Genomic DNA, 17,322 nt, shown 5'->3' on the forward strand with positions numbered 1-17,322 from the left:
ATTTAAACTGGGGCAGTATTGCTCTCGAGTGTGCCCTTAACTACCATGTGTACTACTTTTGTTGTTAAAACATAGAAATTATCTAATTTAGACTTTGGATCTTAAAAATGTTTCCTCTGTGCATCTAGCTGTGATCTGTTTCTCTTTTTTTCCATCTAACTTCCTTGGATGAAACTTTTCTGCCTGATTTTTCAAGGCCCAAATCATCTAATAATATAACCTTATTTACCACTGTTTCCCAGTTCCCATCCTCAAATCAACACAACTTATGTTTTCTCATGATGTCATTTGCTCATTTCTATATCATAAGGCATATATTCATGTTGTCTTTGCCTGAAAAATAATTTTTCATCTATTTTACCCATTCAATTTTTATCCAAATCATATTTCATTTCTTTTACTTGATTATTGGGAGCTTTGTAGTTCTATATTTACGATTCCTCAACTGAATTGGGTAGTCTTGGATCGGAGAAATTACATTTGATATTTTTGCACTACTCATGGCACCTAGCAGAATACTGAGATACTCATAAAGTATGTACTTAGTATTGAATTTCAGAAAAACAATCCTACGCAAATAGAAAATTCAAGGAATACACAATGGTGTTTTAAGGGGTTAAGAAGGAAGTGGCTTATGAATTCTCATAGTTCAATCTATTATGTTAATATAGAAAACTAGGTTAAGATATTTAGAAAACATAGGGATGTAGTATTCATATTTGAATAAGACATAGATAATCGCAATGTCATATATATAATTATATATATATATAATTTTATGTGTGTGGTATGTGTTCATTAACTTGAATATATATGCTACTGATTCATTTTCTCCCACATTCAATACCATTGTGAGATATCATACTGAGAAGATCTGAAAGCAAATAAGTTTTTCATTCTTTTCCACTTGAGTCAGTTTTTTACAGCATGTACTATGATGGCAATAGCATTCCTATTGAGAAATTATGATTTAAAAGCTGCTTCTTTCTCTTTAAAACAATAGTCAAGTTGAATCATTTTTGTTAAGATTTTTGTTGTCAAGTTAGTGCCAGAGTCACAAGTACATTTATGTGGTATTTTGATTTGCACATGTTTTGTTTTGCTATGACCTTTGTCAACTAAAAGTAAATAATGTCTATTATTCTTTAAGTACTTTTATCCTGTTTTCCTTTTTACCTACCCTTATCTAAATCACCTTCTTGTAAGTTTGTCAACGTCAGTATCACTTTTGAGTAGAGGGTCACTATAGTATAAAAGATACCTTCTCCCTCTACTGGCCATCCTTGGAAAATGATCTAGCCATTCATAAACACTTGGTTAACATCATTGTCAGTTGTAGATGAGGATGGATTCTGGGCTTCCAGGACTGCCAATCACTGGAAGTAATCATGAAATGTTGAGAAGAAATTCAGAGTTAGACAGTGGTAAAGTAGGTGTAACCTACCAAAAATATGAAAAACAGAGACTTATAATTCTAAAACCAATACATTAGGGTTTTTAAAAGGGGATTCAATGTAAAATACATGCTTACATTGGTTTACTTTCTTTGGGAAAATGTTTCTGTTGTGTGAACTGGGAAATACGTATATTCAGTGGAAAATTAGAAATAAAAAAAGAAGGAAATACATTTAGATTCATTTCCTGCTGCCAGAGATTGTTTCTTAAATTTTTCCATGCTTATAACAATGTTCAAAATAGTGTTTTTCATATGAACATTGAAAAATACTTATGAAACAAGTGAATTGAGAGCAGAGGCAGAAATATGCCTCTTCTATGGTTCCTAAGAGCATGGGTCCTTAATTTTGTAAATCAAAATAGTTAATAATCATTGGTCATTGAGAAAAGAATTCACCTAAGTATATAATATGTATTCTGATACTCAGTTGCATTTTATCTAGGAAGAATAAAAATGAGTTCCATTTTAAAATTACATATTTAATATAGGAATCTTGCAACACAATATGTAATATTAACTGCCACAACCAAAAAACTGTAATCATGCACAGTTTAAAAACGTGAAGATTTTTAAAAAAACTATTTGTATACAAATTTGCCTAACATGATATTTTTCTGCATGCATATCTTTTTTCTTTTTCTTTTTTTAAGAGAGAAACTATATAATATAGCTCATTACATTTTAGGCAGTGTACTTCATCTCATCCTTATAAGTAAAAGTGGGTAATGATAAAACTATAGAGAAATATTTGGCATACTTTCACAGTTTGACCCCCAAAGCTCACATTTAACTTGTGCTGTGCAAACTATTGCCATATGTGAAAAGGCCACTAGGGTTTTGAAGATAAGCACAGTGATCGTGCAGGAAGCATGATTCTTCAGGGTATTTAAATAGAGGAGCAGAGGAATGACTTAATTCAGTACTAGGCACGTGGTACAGACCCCAAAGCCTGTTTCCTTCCACGTGCCTCCTACCAGTGCTTTGCCGTCATGTTGTTGACTGGAAGCTGTTGCTCTGTTAACCTAGAGACTGGCAAATGATTTTTGTTTTCAGGAGGTCTGAATTAGAATCAAGAGGAAAAGTAGTGCAAAGGAGAGGAAGGTTATTTTCTCTACTTTGATTTTGACTCTGACTCTAGAATAAGGATGCCTATTTCCAACAGAGAAAAATCAAAACCAATATGACTGATTTCATGCATTGAAATCACCGATGTTATAACTAAAAATAAAGTCCTCTAACAGCCTTCTGCAAAGATACCTAATTAACAAGACAATCAACTGAGATTCTGTTCTTTTTTTCTTTTGAGAAGGAGTCTCACTCTCTCGCCAGGCTGGAGTGCAGTGGCGCGACCTCAGCTCTCTGCAACCTCCACCTCCGGGGTTCAAGCAATTCTCCTGCCTCAGCCTCCTGAGTACCTGGGACTACAGGCGTGCGCCACCGCACATAGCTAATTTTTGTATTTTTAGTAGAGACCGGGTTTCACCATGTTGGCCAGGATGGTCTCCATCTACTGACCTCATGACCCGCCCACCTCGGCCTCCCAAAGTGCTGGGATTACAGGCATGAGCCACCACGCCCGGCCTGAGATTCTGTTTTTACTGTAAATCTTGATGTTTTCTGTTAAGGCCTTCATTAAAACTGACTGCATTTCCTGAGATTCCTTTCCTTTTAGTGTTAGGTATGAAAATATAAATATGCTAGGGGCTATAGAAAAGACAGTCAAAATAGAGGAAAAATACAGTTTTTGAATTTGTCAGTTTCTATTGTTTGTCATTATGAACAATGGGAGAATGCCATCTAAGAAGTAAAAACTTGTTTTTACTTACCTTCTATGGAGTGTTTATTGTGGTCAATATACTAATGAGCATGCTATCTAAATGATACACATATAATATACATATTTTCACCTTTTTTTGTCTGAGCAAACTGAGACTCAAAGGGGTTAATTAACATGTTGTGGCCACACTAGTTAAGCCAGGGGTTAAGCCAGGGATTCCAAACTTCAGTCTGTATGAATCCAAAGCCCATACTGTTTTCTCTGTATGCTACTACCTACCTTTATATAGTTAGTGAGTTGAAAATTATCTGTCAAATTCAAACCAAACTATTTCAGGTGGGAGAAAGTAGGCATTAAAAGCTTGAGGTTTTCTATTTTTTCATATATTTAAGTTGATGATTTTTTTTCTCTCAATAGTACAAAATGAAGTAATTGTCTTTCCAAAGAACACAGAAGACAATATGAAAAATGGAGTGAAGAAAACAGAAATCGATGTAGGAGGTGTTGCCAAAAATAATGACATTGATATGGAAGTTGAGAGATCATCAAACTCTCAGGCACATGAAACTGATACTGCTATAAGTTACAAGGAAAACCATCTAGCAGCTTCATCAGTACCAGATCAAAAACTGAATCAACCTAGTGCAGAAAAGACAAAAATGCAAGATGCAGCAATTCAGACAACCCCTTCTTGTAACAGTTTTGATGGAAAACACCAAGATCATAATTTGTCTGACTCCAAAGTTGAAGAAAGTGTGCAAACTTCAAATAACAACATATCAACTCAACACTCATCCTTAAGTTCACAAGATTCTGTAGATACCTCAAGGGAATTCAGGAGTCAAGGCACCCTAATTATACATTCAGAAGATCCGCTTACCCTAAAAGATCCAATTTGTACACATGGTAATGATGATCTTTTGCCTCCTATAGATAGGATTGATAAAAATTCAACTGCTTCTTACCTAAAGAATTATCCACTTTATAGACAGGACTACAATCCCAAGCCAAAACCTTCAAATGAAATTACACGAGAGTATATACCCAAAATTGGAATGACTACTTATAAAATAGTGCCTCCCAAATCCTTGGAAATACTGAAAGACTGGCAGTCAGAAACCACAGGGTATAAAGATGATCAGGACATACATGCTTTAGGGAAAAAGCACACTCATGAGAATGTGAAAGAAACTGCCATCCAAACAGAAGATTCGGCTATTTCTGAAAGCCCAAAAGGGCCACTGCCAGACCTTAAACCAAAGCCGAACCTGAGAACAGAGCATCAAGTGCACAGTTCTGTGAGCCCACCTGATGGAGCCATGGTTAGTCCTCTGAAACCTGCTCCCAAAATGACAAGAGACACTGGCACAGTTCCTTTTGCACCAAATTTGGAAGACATAAACAATATTTTGGAATCAAAATTTAAATCTCGGGCTTCTAATCCCCAGGCCAAACCCAGTTCTTTTTTTTTACAGATGCAGAAGAGAGCATCGGGTCACTATGTGACATCTGCAGCTGCCAAGAGTGTCCATGCTGCCCCTAATCCTGCTCCAAAAGAACTGACAAATAAAGAGGCAGAAAGGGATATGCTGCCTTCTCCGGAGCAGACTCTTTCTCCCTTAAATAAAACGCCTCACTCTGTTCCACAACCCCTTGTTGAAAAAACTGATGATGATGTCATCAGTCAGAAGCCTGCTGAAGCCTCTCCTCCTCCCATAGCTCCGAAACCTGCGACAATTCCTGCTCGTCAGGTATCCACACAAAACCTGAAGACTCTGAAAACTTTTGGTGCCCCACGACCATACTCCAGTTCTGGTCCTTCACCGTTTGCTCTCGCTGTAGTGAAAAGGTCACAGTCTTTCAGTAAAGAGCGCACCAAGTCATCCAGTGCTGGTGCATCGGTCCAACCTCCAGCCAACACAGACGAAGGGAAGACTCATTCTGTAAATACATTTGTGGACATCCCACAACTTGGTGTGTCTGATAAGGTAACTGTAGCCTTTTTAAAAATAAGTATTCAAATTTAGTGACATGGTTTAATGGGGATTAACAAGCATGTTGATATGTTTGTGTGCTACTTTACTCTGAACTCATATTAATCTGAAATTAAGCTATTGTAGTGAAGAGAGTGGTAATACATAAAATCTGATTATTTGCTTACAGTTATAACTTACATAACTTGTTTAGATATTGCTATAAGGTCATTATTATATAATTGTGTCATTAGCAAATGGTTTAAAGTTTCTTTGCTCCTATCACTTGTATGGTATATTTACTAGTTTATGGTTCTATTTTCCTGTGTTATCTTAATTTGTTTTTAACTTGTCTAAATCTTCTGGTTTATTCTCCAATTTTACATTACTGTGTAATAGCAAAGGAAATAGTCTTAATGAAATGGAAAAATAACAATTATCAGAGACTAGACAAAATAACTGAGCATCTCTCAGCTATGTAATTTCCATCATATACACTCAACTTCAGCTTGCATATATTGTGCATTTTCACATATAAATAAATTGAAAGCAGAGTTTTAAAATGTAATTTTCTTAATTCCCCATTTTGTTAAGTCAGTGTCAACTTTCAACTATAATATGTATGTTGACCAAACTGTTATCTAACCACTGTCTAACCTTAAATATTTATCAAAAAGGAGTGTTGTTGACTTAGTGTTTGGTCAACCAAGTGTTGTATTTTGCTAGCTTCAGATAATAGAGTCAAAGGAGAAGATGAAATTCACAGTACGATTTATGATAATCCTCATGCAATTTTAAAGAAATGCTTTGTGTACTCTTACTCTGATAGTGTTTAAAGAATACATTCATACTTGTGTGACAGTTCCAGAAGTATTTAATATTACTTTTTCAAACATGCCTAGAGCAAAAGAATGTTAACCATATTGCCAAGTAAATGTTTTTCCATAATTGTATAACAATATCTTAAATAATATTTTTTCATGTATTTTACATTTATGTTTATTACTTTGATATAGCATCAGGAATAGAAGTATGATATAGAGGTTAATTCTGTACTTGGGCACAAAGCCTGTGATTTTTCTTGGACTAGAATACCGTTCCTAAACAATGGAAGCTTGGTTTAGATAATAAAGCTTTTAAGTCATTGCCTGAGCCCTGTTTGCATCATTTTTTGGTAAAGATATGTATTTGGCAGTTTGAAAAAGACATTTAAGATTACTTGATAACATATGCCAGTTACATCAGTTACTAAATATGCCTTCCTGAGAAGCGTAATTCAATTTTTGATTCTTCAGTTTGGAAGTTCCTAACTTTTATATATTGATTCTCATGGCAAAAAATAAAACATGGTCAGCACTTAGTCCATGTGACTTCCAGAAATACAAAATAAGCTACTAAGTGTAGCATAGTAATTCGTATTCCTTTATTAGATGATCTATTAGATTCAACAAATGTGACATTGTCTATTTGACTCTTTTGCTCATTTTAAAATAGTAATTTCACAGCTAGTATGTTGAAACCACAAAAATGGGTCATTTTTTAGTTTGTAGTATTTTAAAAAATCTTAATTTGACTTTTCTAACCAATTCTGTGTATTGGTGAAGTCAGCAGTGTTTAATTCAAGAACAATAAAATTACCACTGTATTTATGAAGCAAAGAGTGGTACCACTTTTCTTCTTTGGCTTCTTGAGTTCAAGAGAAAATACTGCCCTCATCTTCCAGCTTAGCTCTGGCAGCAGAGATAATTCAGTGGGTGAGGAAACAGAGCTGTGTCTGAAACACCAGTGTGGCAAATGGTGATTGTTAAAGAACTATGGATGATGAAAATGTTTTGCAAAAAATGGCCCATTCTTTTCTTGGCATTCATATAAATATTTCACATTTATTTTTATAGGAAAATAACTCTGCACATAATGAACAGAATTCCCAAATACCAACTCCAACTGATTGCCCATCATTTACTGTTATGAGACAAAGTTCTTTAACATTCCAAAGCTCTGACCCAGAACAGATGCGACAGAGTTTGCTGACTGCAATCCGTTCAGGAGAGGCTGCTGCCAAATTGAAAAGGGTAAGTCTTCTTTATCAGATGGGTGACAGTGGGTTTATTGTCACCATTGTCAAACTAATACTTAGGGTAAAAATTTTCTAGCATGTAAATCTGAATAGCATTCCCAAAGTTACTCTTTTATGTCTTTGAAGTATAAGCTGAAAGAGTTCCAGAGTCTTACATGTACTTGAAAAATATGTCAGGTCTGTTTTCCACAATATGGGCCAGGTGCAGAACTTGAATTTTGTTCATTCTTATGTAACTATATAGAGAATGCCCTGGACTCTTATTTTAAGAGATTATGCTAGCACCTCAAGAAAGATTCTTTGGAAAATACCTCCCTGTTCCAAAAAAGGTAAATTAGTGATAGGAACCTACAAGTTTGTAGTCATAGCTCTTGCCATGATTAGTCACTACCATATGTGAGGCTTAGGGAAGAGTTTTATAGGTTAAACCAAAAAAAGTACAGAATATCTAGAGAATGTAGATGATAAATAATGCAGAAATTCAATTCTTATTAATGTCCTGCCAAAGTTATCTAGCTCCTGCTTACTGTGGGGTAGAATAAAAAGAGGAAGTCTGCTTTTTCTCAGGAAAAACACCCAAGTGTCACAGGGAATTCTTTTCAGGTGAATTTCCTCCATGCATTCCCTTCATCCACTGAGAAGAAGATGTGGTGAAGGTTTGAACAAGGCATCAGCACTTAACTTAGACTCCCCAGAGACAGTCCTCTCCCTAAACCTTCTCCCCTTAATTCTCTCCCCTTAATTCTCCTGGTTGGAAGCACCTCCACATCTAAGACAAGGAAAGTACTTAGTATTCCATTAACTCCTGAGGCATTTCATTGTGTGAATTCCTTCTGTGATCGTTTTAAAAGCCATTTAGAGAATAGTAAGAGACTTGTTGAGCACAGTATTGAGCTCAACAGAAATTAAATCTGCAAAGGAACAGAATGCTACAAAGATAGGAAAAGAAATGGGGAAAGGCTTTCTGGGCCTTTCAACTGTATCAACATTGGCCAAACTTGACTGTGTAAGCCAACTTCCTCGGTGTGTATGTGAGGAGGTATGAGTGACAGCCATTCCTTCCCAGAGGACTTGGCACCTTGTCTGGGCAAACATGGAGACAAGGAAGAAATACAGTGGATTAGATTTGAATTTTGTAAATTATTTGTAGAGTCTGATTTTAGTGCCTGGCAGCATAACAATTTGGTATAGTTTTTAATATTGAAATTGGTTTTTCATCGGTCATAACAAATTTATATTTTTAGAGAAGGATAAATGCCCATGTTAACAAATTATACATTCTCATTTATGAAAAATTTTCTCTTTCTGATCTTGTGAATTAAGGATGAGTTTCAAACCAAGCACTACTGGTTGCTCAGTTCAATAAATTTGGCAAGCGTTTTTAAAGCACATAAGTAACAAATATTGTACTAGATACTGAGAACACAAAAATGAATAAAATGAAGCCTCTGTCTTCTGTGCATTCACAGCCTGGTCCTGAGATACAGTGGTATATTGGGGCCATGGGAGAACCAAGTTACTACACAGAAACTGATTGTGATGCCTTTATACTAGGTCAGTGAAGATATTCATCAGTTTCAGTGAACTAATTGCAGAAAACTGCATTAAGTTGGAAATGCCTTTTTGGCCAACAGAATTATACAGGCCAGCAGCTATATACTTAGTGTGTTGGGCCCTGACTTGGCAGTCCTTTCACACAGACAACTCTCATTGCTTCTAGAATGAGCTGAATATGAATCAACATAAAAAGCGGGCACTAAATGATTATCCTATAATTGTTTCCTGTTTAAAACTAATTACTTTAGGGTCTATTGAATCTAAAATTTTCTCTCTTTCAATGGAACCTTATTGGTAGCTCTGAGTATAGTGCCAGATTCTAATTTGTTTTAAATAAAAATTCCATCTATAATCCATCTCATTTCACTAAAAATGGACGTGGTATCTAGTAAAGTTCACAATATACAAACTTCATGACCAGTACTTTTCACTTCTAGTTACATACCCTAAAAATGTGATTGTGTACCAGGACTCTCACACATAAGAATGTTCATGGAATATTATTTGTAAAAACTCCAAATAAATATAACCCTAATATCCAATTAGTAGAATTAATAGCAGTATATTCAAATAATGGACAAAATATAGTAAAATGCAATAGTGTGCACAAAAATAGATATATATGCGTAAAGTTTGACAGCATACAAAACTAATTTACATTATTTAGTGATGCATGTATAAGCGGCAGTTATTTTTAAAAGCAAGGAAGTAATTACAAAACTTATGATAGTGATTGATTACTTCCAGAGGGGAAGAAAAGGGGTCAGTGAGGGCTTATTGAGGTAGGCCATGCACACAATTTAAGGAGTAATCAAAAAGCTAAGTAATCCATATAAATGTTATTTATTGTAAGGCAATAAAAATATTCAATATAAGGCTAAAATCTATGATGAAGAAAATACCACAATTTTAAAAGAAGATTAATAGGGAACTTGGAGGTGTTTTTTCTCTTGACATGAGTGGTGCATTATAAGCATGTTTGTTTTTCACTGGGCTACGTATTTACATTTAGTGAATTTTTCTATATATATATACATATATATATTCTATTTCAAAAAATTGCCAAAGGAAGTAAAAATGGGCACAGGCAGGCTCTTAATTTCTTGTGATCTTTGCTTAAGTCCTGTGTTTCTGTTCTGTACTGAAGATTTCTTCTAGTTTCTTTTAAATTCTGACATTTCTTTTATAGAACAACAATTGTATTGCCAAATAAAATCTCTGGTGATTTTGATGGTAAGTTTAGATTGTTCATCAGAAAGTTGGCTCTGTGTTTCTCTATATCTTGGCACCCAAATATTCAATTTAACTCCAGGTACCCACTTGTCTTATGGCTCTGGTTCATACGCAGGCAATTAACCTTCGTTATAATGGTTGGTTCACAATAGAACAATTATCCAGTTGACTGTTCTAGTGTAAATGTAGTCATAAATATGCCATTTTTTTCATGTTTCAGAAGGAATTTTTTTGCACACCTTACCCCTACTCAACCCCCATGTAGTCACAGAGATTAGTCTTTTCTTCATGTAAAGCATTAATAAATCGAGCTCAGTATGTTATAAATTGTGTGATGTTAAGATTTATATATGAATCAGCAAATTATTTACAAAGAACAAGACAGATTAATTCATTACCCTTGGCCTGTATTGACATAAGAACAACTTTGGCTTTCAGTACTTGATAGTCTCTGATTTACTAAAAATCAAGTTATTACCCCATTACAAGTAAGGTCTGAAAATAGTGAATCATATTTTGATATTTATCACTATGTATTAAGTGTTTTTCAAATGTAAGACTTATCTTTGGTTCAACAGAAGGTGGAGGGAAGGAAAAAACTGGGTAAGTCATACAGAATCTTGCTGGCTTGTTTTGTTTATTTAATTAGTTTTTTAAATTCATATTTCCTTAGTTTAAATTTGAACAACCAGAGTTTCAGGTTGGCAGCGATTTCTACATTTTTAAAGTAAATGTAAATGATAGAAATTTTCATAGTTACATTCCTTGTGGAAAAAATAAAGCTATGTGAAATTCCTAAAAATTCTTTAAACTTCAAGAGTAGACAATCAGTTAGTAGATATTCACATCAGTAAATTCTTAAATGTTTTTTTAAGTATCTGTATTATAAGTATAATATGTTCCTCATTCAAAAACATTCAAGTGATACCTTCTTTTTTCTTTATGAATGTTTGTAAAAAGTTACCATATTCCATTCAAGAAATATTTATTGAGTACTACACTGTCCCAGGCACTAAAATAAATATTGATATAAAGTTGGTATAAACTGGCATTAAAATCAGTAAGATCTCTGCCCTCAGAATTTATAAACTAGTATTCTAGTGATGGCTTCTTTTGTTTAAAAGTTTAGTAAACAAGTTTTTAAATAGTAAAGATGATGTCATTTTTCTTCAAAAATAGCCATTCTTGATAGGTTGCTCTGTAAGCTTCTAGGCCACTTTTATAATATGTAAATGTATTTAATTTACAAAATGGAATACTCTGCAAATCCATTCATAAACAAATGTCTCTTTGAAGCTTTTTCAAGCTGTTAAATATATATATCTGTACTATTCTTTTTAAGATTACATAGTATTTGACTTTATGAATGTAACATAGCTTATTTGTTCCTTATTGGTGGTCGTTTAACTGGATTCTATATATGGTGCTACAATGAGCATCTTTTACTTGGAGACATTTAGAGCCATCCATATGTTTTCTAAATGCCTAAAACAAATTTTCCCCTTCACAAAGAATTATGAGAACTGCAATTTTGGCAAGAATTACAAAATAATTCTCCTGTACACAGAAACATTTGGGACCAAGTTTCCACAATGAAAGTCATTACCTCTGCAGCCAATTAAACCTTCTGAGTTTCTTTCCTTATGGGGGCCCAGTGTGCAGTGGCTGCAAACAGCATCCTCCTTGGTAGTGTATGCAGCCTGTTTCTTATATAGGTTGCTCTAAGGGACCTTGGTGATAGGTTTTTCAGATGTATGTTCATGTCTCTGACCTTGCACTACCCCAATGTAAGATCCAAACAGGCATACGAGGTGCCTTTGGAAAGCCCCAGGGTACTGTGGCCAGGGTTCACATTGGCCAAGTTACCATGTCCATCTGCACCAAGCTGCAGAACAAGGAGCATGTGATTGAGGCCCTGCACAAAGCCAAGTTCAAGTTCTCTGGCTGCCAGAAGATCCACTTCTCAAAGAAGTGAGACTTCACCAAGTTCAGTGCTGATGAATTTGAAGACATGGTGGCTGAGAAGTGGCTCATCCCAGATGGCTGTGGGGTCAAGTACATCCCCAATCATGGACCTCTGGACAAGTGCTGGGCCCTGCACTCATGAGGGCTTCCACAGTGCTGCCCCCTCTTAATACTCACCAATAAATTCTACCTCCTCCCCCACCCCCAAAAAAAGGAAGTCATTACCTGTCATTTGTTGGCTATTCTTGGAAAGAAATCTCACAGGTATACTAAACAGGGTGCAGATGAGTTTTCCCTTCTGCTGATGGCAACTCTTCTTCTTACCCATTTTCTTTTAGGTGTGTAGCGTCAATCACTCTGCTCCATCCTGCATTCATTAGACAGTCGAGAAAACTCATTAGTTTAGATGACCAATCTTTATTTAGTAAAAGGCAAAAAACGAAGCACAGGGAAGCCAAGTCCAAACTAAATTTGCCAATTTCATTTTCCTTTTAACCAGTTTACTCGGTTGCTAGGAAAATCTGTGGCCATTTGTACTCTAGTTGTCTTCTTGTGAGAAGATGATAGTGTTTAGTTATGAACCTAAATTAGTAAAATTATAATCTAAACTGTCTTAAAATATCTTTATTATATTGCAGGTATGATATTTCAAAATATAGATATTTACTATTCAGAATCCAGATTACTTTACATATTTCAAAAGCTGGAATTTCACACTATGTAGAAAATTCTAGTTTTCATGTTTTTATTCACTTATAATTTGTGAATATAAGACTTTACCATAGAATTTTGAAACTTAGGAGTTTACTTACTGAGAAAAAGAAAAAAACTCCCTTTCAGTCTGCAATCATTTGGCTTAACAGTCACAGATTTTACTTTTTAAATCCTTCACATGAAAGCATTTTTAATACCAAGGACTCCTTTTTTTGTTTTGAATAAATAGGAGACCATGGGGAGGGGGATTTCACGTTAATTTATACCATCAGTACAAAACTTGTAAAACTCATTGCTTTGTGGAATTCACTTTATCTTTCCACATTCTCAGAGGCAGTTTTGGGGAGCCAGAATTACAGAATTAATCTAGCTAAAAATGCTCTTTAACAGCTTGGCTTGCAGTCTGTTTGTGCTCTTGTCCTTTGTGTTGATTTGGTAATTTTATACAGATTAAGATGTGTTAATGGATTATTTAACTTATTTGTTGTGAAAATAACAACTCTTTTTAAATTTTATGGTAGAATGAATGTTTATTCTTGATTATAATTTATTGAATAATAAATACTTAGCATTTACAATAAAGCAGAAGTTGAAATGTGGTAACTGTTGAAAATTGAAAATTAGACAGCTGTCCCATTTTAAATTGATGGGTGCAAAGTGTGTTTCTTTCTCTTAGGTTACCATTCCATCAAATACAATATCTGTGAATGGAAGGTCAAGACTCAGCCATTCCATGTCCCCTGATGCCCAGGATGACCGTTAAATGTTACCCCGCCACACCACTGCACTTCACTTCCACTTCAGACCAACTTCATACTAATGGAACATTTTGGCAAATGTATATTCAGATGTACACTAATATATTATATGTTAAAATATTAGAATTTGTGCTGTGGCTTTTAATGCCAGAAGAAAAGTTACCAGAATTTATAATTTATAATAATTTTTTAATCTTTTTTTTTTTTTTTTTTTTGCCTTAAGAGTTGAATATGCTGCTTTAGAACTTTAAAACAAGGTGTAAATGATTTTCATTTTTTACAAATGAAAAATAATCACTTTGTATTGATTTCACTTACCAGCACATTCTCTACAATGGTGACTTAGACAAAAGTATAAGATTCATAGACTTATATTTGTATGACATACAACTAGGACAAACATAGATATGAAATTTGCTGCCTCAATGTTGCAATTGGAAATATTTATAAGTTATATGAAAGCCTGTTTTGTGCTGAAAGAATAATTTAGAAAACTAGTGATATCAAATAAGTATATCAGTTCAATAATTGTTTTCAATGATGAATCACTTAGTGTGAAAGACTTGCCTTGTGTATTCTTTATGTAATTACAAATCACTGTCAATTTTATGGCAAGCTCATAGTATTTTAATATTTTATTAACATGGAACTCTTGTTTTTTTAATCTTTAGAACTTAAATTCTACAAGAATTTAAAATATTTTCTGTATATAATTATGACATTGTCACACAGAAATTACACATTTTATGTGCCAGAAGCCTTAAAAATCTTTCTGTGAAAATTCTGATATATTGTGACAGTTATTTCACATTTGATATGTAGAGAGGAATAGGGGTTAGTTTATGTTTATATTGAAAAACTTTAAAGACTATTTGGAAGTTCCAGAAATTCTGGTTTTAATTCAAGTAAAATGATAAAATAGTCATTATATAGTTCAGATGCTAATATCCTAAGTAATAATATATATTTACATTGAAGCTAAAACTGTTAAGCAAAACAATGCCAATTTGTCGGCTTACAGCTCTTCTGGAGTCTAGAGCCTGTTGGTGTTCTGTCCCTACTTTAAGAATTTAATTGCTCACTTATTCTAAAAGCTTTGTTCAAACAAGATGATATTAAATTTGTTTTCACTAAAACTACTGGGATATCTGCCTCTTGGGGATTTTTTTTTCTATTTAATAAAAGTAAGTTGTATATTTGGGGTGCTTTTTAAAAAATATAGTTTCTGTCAACCAGAATATTTATTTCCCTTACCTGATGCATACATTTCTATTAGCCAGTGAACAAACAAGAAATTTGTAAAATTTACCATTTATCAGGGATCCCTAGTGTACATTTAAGCCCTGGCATTCTGACTCCAAAATGCATGATCTAAGCATGTAAAATGTTTAGAATAGTTCCTGATGCATGGCATGGCCATCTCAAATGCTAAATGTTGCTGCTGTTTTCCTCTAATCAGATGGAGAGACCCCCATATGTAGATACTTAAGTTATGTTGTTAGAAGCAAGTAGAGAAGAGTAAATTTTTTAAAAAAATTGTGTTGGCATAAATATCTACTAGTAAACATATAAATTTAGATCCCTAATTTAAACCTTCATATATTTGAGTTGGATTGAAGACTTAACTAAAAGACAAGCGACATGTAGGATGTTTTCAATATATTAATATATAAGAAAGGCTTAATTTATGAAGATATAAAAGTTCCTACAAGTCATGATAAGTCTACCTAATAGAAATATCAGCACATTATTCTTACAAGAGGGAATTCAAAAGGCCAACAAACGTGGAAAAAAAATACCCTTCACTGATAATCAGGGAAATACAAGTTAAAAACATGGAAAGGCCCCACATCAAATTAGCAAAAACATAAGTTTCAAAATAGCAAGTGTTGTCAGGAACATCAAGCAGTGGGCACTCTAACTGTTGGTGGGAAAATACACTGGCTTGACTACCAGTTCTGCAATATCTAGTCAAATTAAAGATTCCTTACCATGTTACCTTACATAAGTACTTACGCACATGCATAAGGAGACAGCTACAAAAATGTTCATGGCAGCCTTGTGTAAAACAGCAGAAAGGGGTCCTAACCCGTGCTCAACTTTGATAATGCATATATTCATGTGATAGTCTTCCGCACAACAGTCCAAATGAACAAGTTAGAGCTATATGTGTCAGTATGAATACATCTCAAAAATAAGTGACGAGAGTGAGTGGTGGAACAAGGCGTGTTTCACGAAATTAGTTATATAAAGTATAAATATAAAAAATGATACTATAAATTATTGCTGTATATGTAGAAAAAAAATATTTGCTGATGGTTACCTGTGGGAACCAAGAAAGACTGAATTGAGGAGATTTATAAGAGGCATCAATTGTGTTTGTAGTATTTTATAAACTGCTGTTTGAAAACAAGTGCTTATTCTAGATTCTAGTATACTTGTAGTTTATAATTAAAATAATGTTTTAAAGGTCACATAGAATTTAGGGGCTATGTATATAAACCATTAATACATTTATGTTCTGAAAAGTTGCCTTATCTACACCATTTTAGGAGAATGTGTGCTACTGTCTCAATGGGGAAAGAAATTTGTGACAAGTAGTTTTCACTCATCCTAAAATAACAGCGCAAGTAAGATAAAGGAATGGTCTAGAACCAACTTTTGACTTTCATGTATAATTTTTAGCATCTAGGCATTTTGCTTTTCATTCTTTTCCCCCAATCAAGTTATTTCTTTATATAATATTATAATTCAGAATATATATATATATACATATATATATATATATGATGGAGTATAAAATACATTCTTTTTCATCCCCAGCATCCCACTCCCCTCTCCAAAGATAGCTGTTAATATTTTGATATGAAGCATCTATATAGATGTATTTATTTGAAGTACATTCGTGCAGGTGTGTTGGGGGCTTTTATGTGTGTGTGCGTGTGTGTGTTTCTTAACGTGAAAGGAGTCACACTCTAATACTGTTTAACAACTTGCCTTTTATACCAGCAGTGTTTGGAAGAGCTTTTCTTTTTGCACATACAGATCGATCGTATTTCCGTTAGCCATTCTATTTTTTCTTGCTGCGGTACGTAATGTTGGCTGGAGTGAAGAGATTGCAGTTCAGATCACAAGTCTGCCACTCGAGTCATGGGATCTTGGGCAAATTACTTTCTCTATGCTTCATTTTCTCTTCTGAAAAATGAATTAATATGAATAAAACCACACTTTTTTAAAATGGCAGATAATTCATCTTTTAAAGTTACCTGATGTCAATATTATTAGTGAACAGGTATTATTTGCCTAATATACTCCGTATTCTTTGAGCAGTGACCCTTCTTCTGATTTCACCTCTTTGTATACTGCCAGATCTGGCCTTGGCCACTAGGCACTGGCAACAGCATATACACTCTGTCACCTTATCCAAGTCCTTGAAATGAGACCAGTCTTTGTCCTGAGACTTAGTTACTTATAGGTGCCTAAAACTGAAAGTGTCCCAATTGATACAATTATGTGTCTAGTGCCAGTTTACTTTCTACCCCCCTACCAATAGAGAAAATAAGTATCAAAGAGCTAAGAATCAAACTCATCAATTTAAAAATCTACTGATTTTGATAACTGACTTGAAAGAAAAGAACTCGCAATTTGAGGTCATAGTGAAGATTTCCAGGGTCAAAGTGGTTTCTGAGGTTTTAGATGTAAAAACAGCTCCTATTTATTTGATATTTCAGAGTTTACAATGAGATTTTTATTTGATCCACATATTTAAAAGTGTGTAAAGATTGCTACTTTACAAAGGTCACACAAGCACA

The 17,322-nt window shown here is 34.2% G+C and overlaps 1 protein-coding gene and 1 non-coding gene across 7 annotated transcripts in view; both read left to right on the forward strand.

Annotated features, from left to right (window-relative positions):
- Nucleotides 1–14,718, forward strand: part of COBLL1 (cordon-bleu WH2 repeat protein like 1) — a 161,711-nt gene extending 146,993 nt beyond the window's left edge. For 5 of the 6 annotated variants that reach the window (XM_010365314.2, XM_010365316.2, XM_030916708.1 and 2 more), the window contains 3 exons: nucleotides 3,651–5,221; nucleotides 7,102–7,278; nucleotides 13,429–14,718. In XM_010365314.2, the coding sequence (XP_010363616.2) occupies nucleotides 3,651–5,221; nucleotides 7,102–7,278; nucleotides 13,429–13,515 (1,835 nt within the window). In that variant the 3' untranslated portion in view covers nucleotides 13,516–14,718. The remainder of the gene's footprint in view (nucleotides 1–3,650; nucleotides 5,222–7,101; nucleotides 7,279–13,428) is intronic. The other variant, XM_010365315.2, reaches the window with a different exon arrangement.
- On the forward strand, nucleotides 11,682–11,816 carry LOC115893356. Its single transcript, XR_004053368.1, has one exon. It is a non-coding gene; the product is annotated as a small nucleolar RNA SNORA70 (small nucleolar RNA).
- Nucleotides 14,719–17,322: the final 2,604 nt, after the last annotated feature.

The sequence above is a fragment of the Rhinopithecus roxellana genome, chromosome 14 (genome assembly GCF_007565055.1).
Source record: "Rhinopithecus roxellana isolate Shanxi Qingling chromosome 14, ASM756505v1, whole genome shotgun sequence".
In the NCBI taxonomy this organism is placed as follows: Eukaryota; Metazoa; Chordata; class Mammalia; order Primates; family Cercopithecidae; genus Rhinopithecus; species Rhinopithecus roxellana.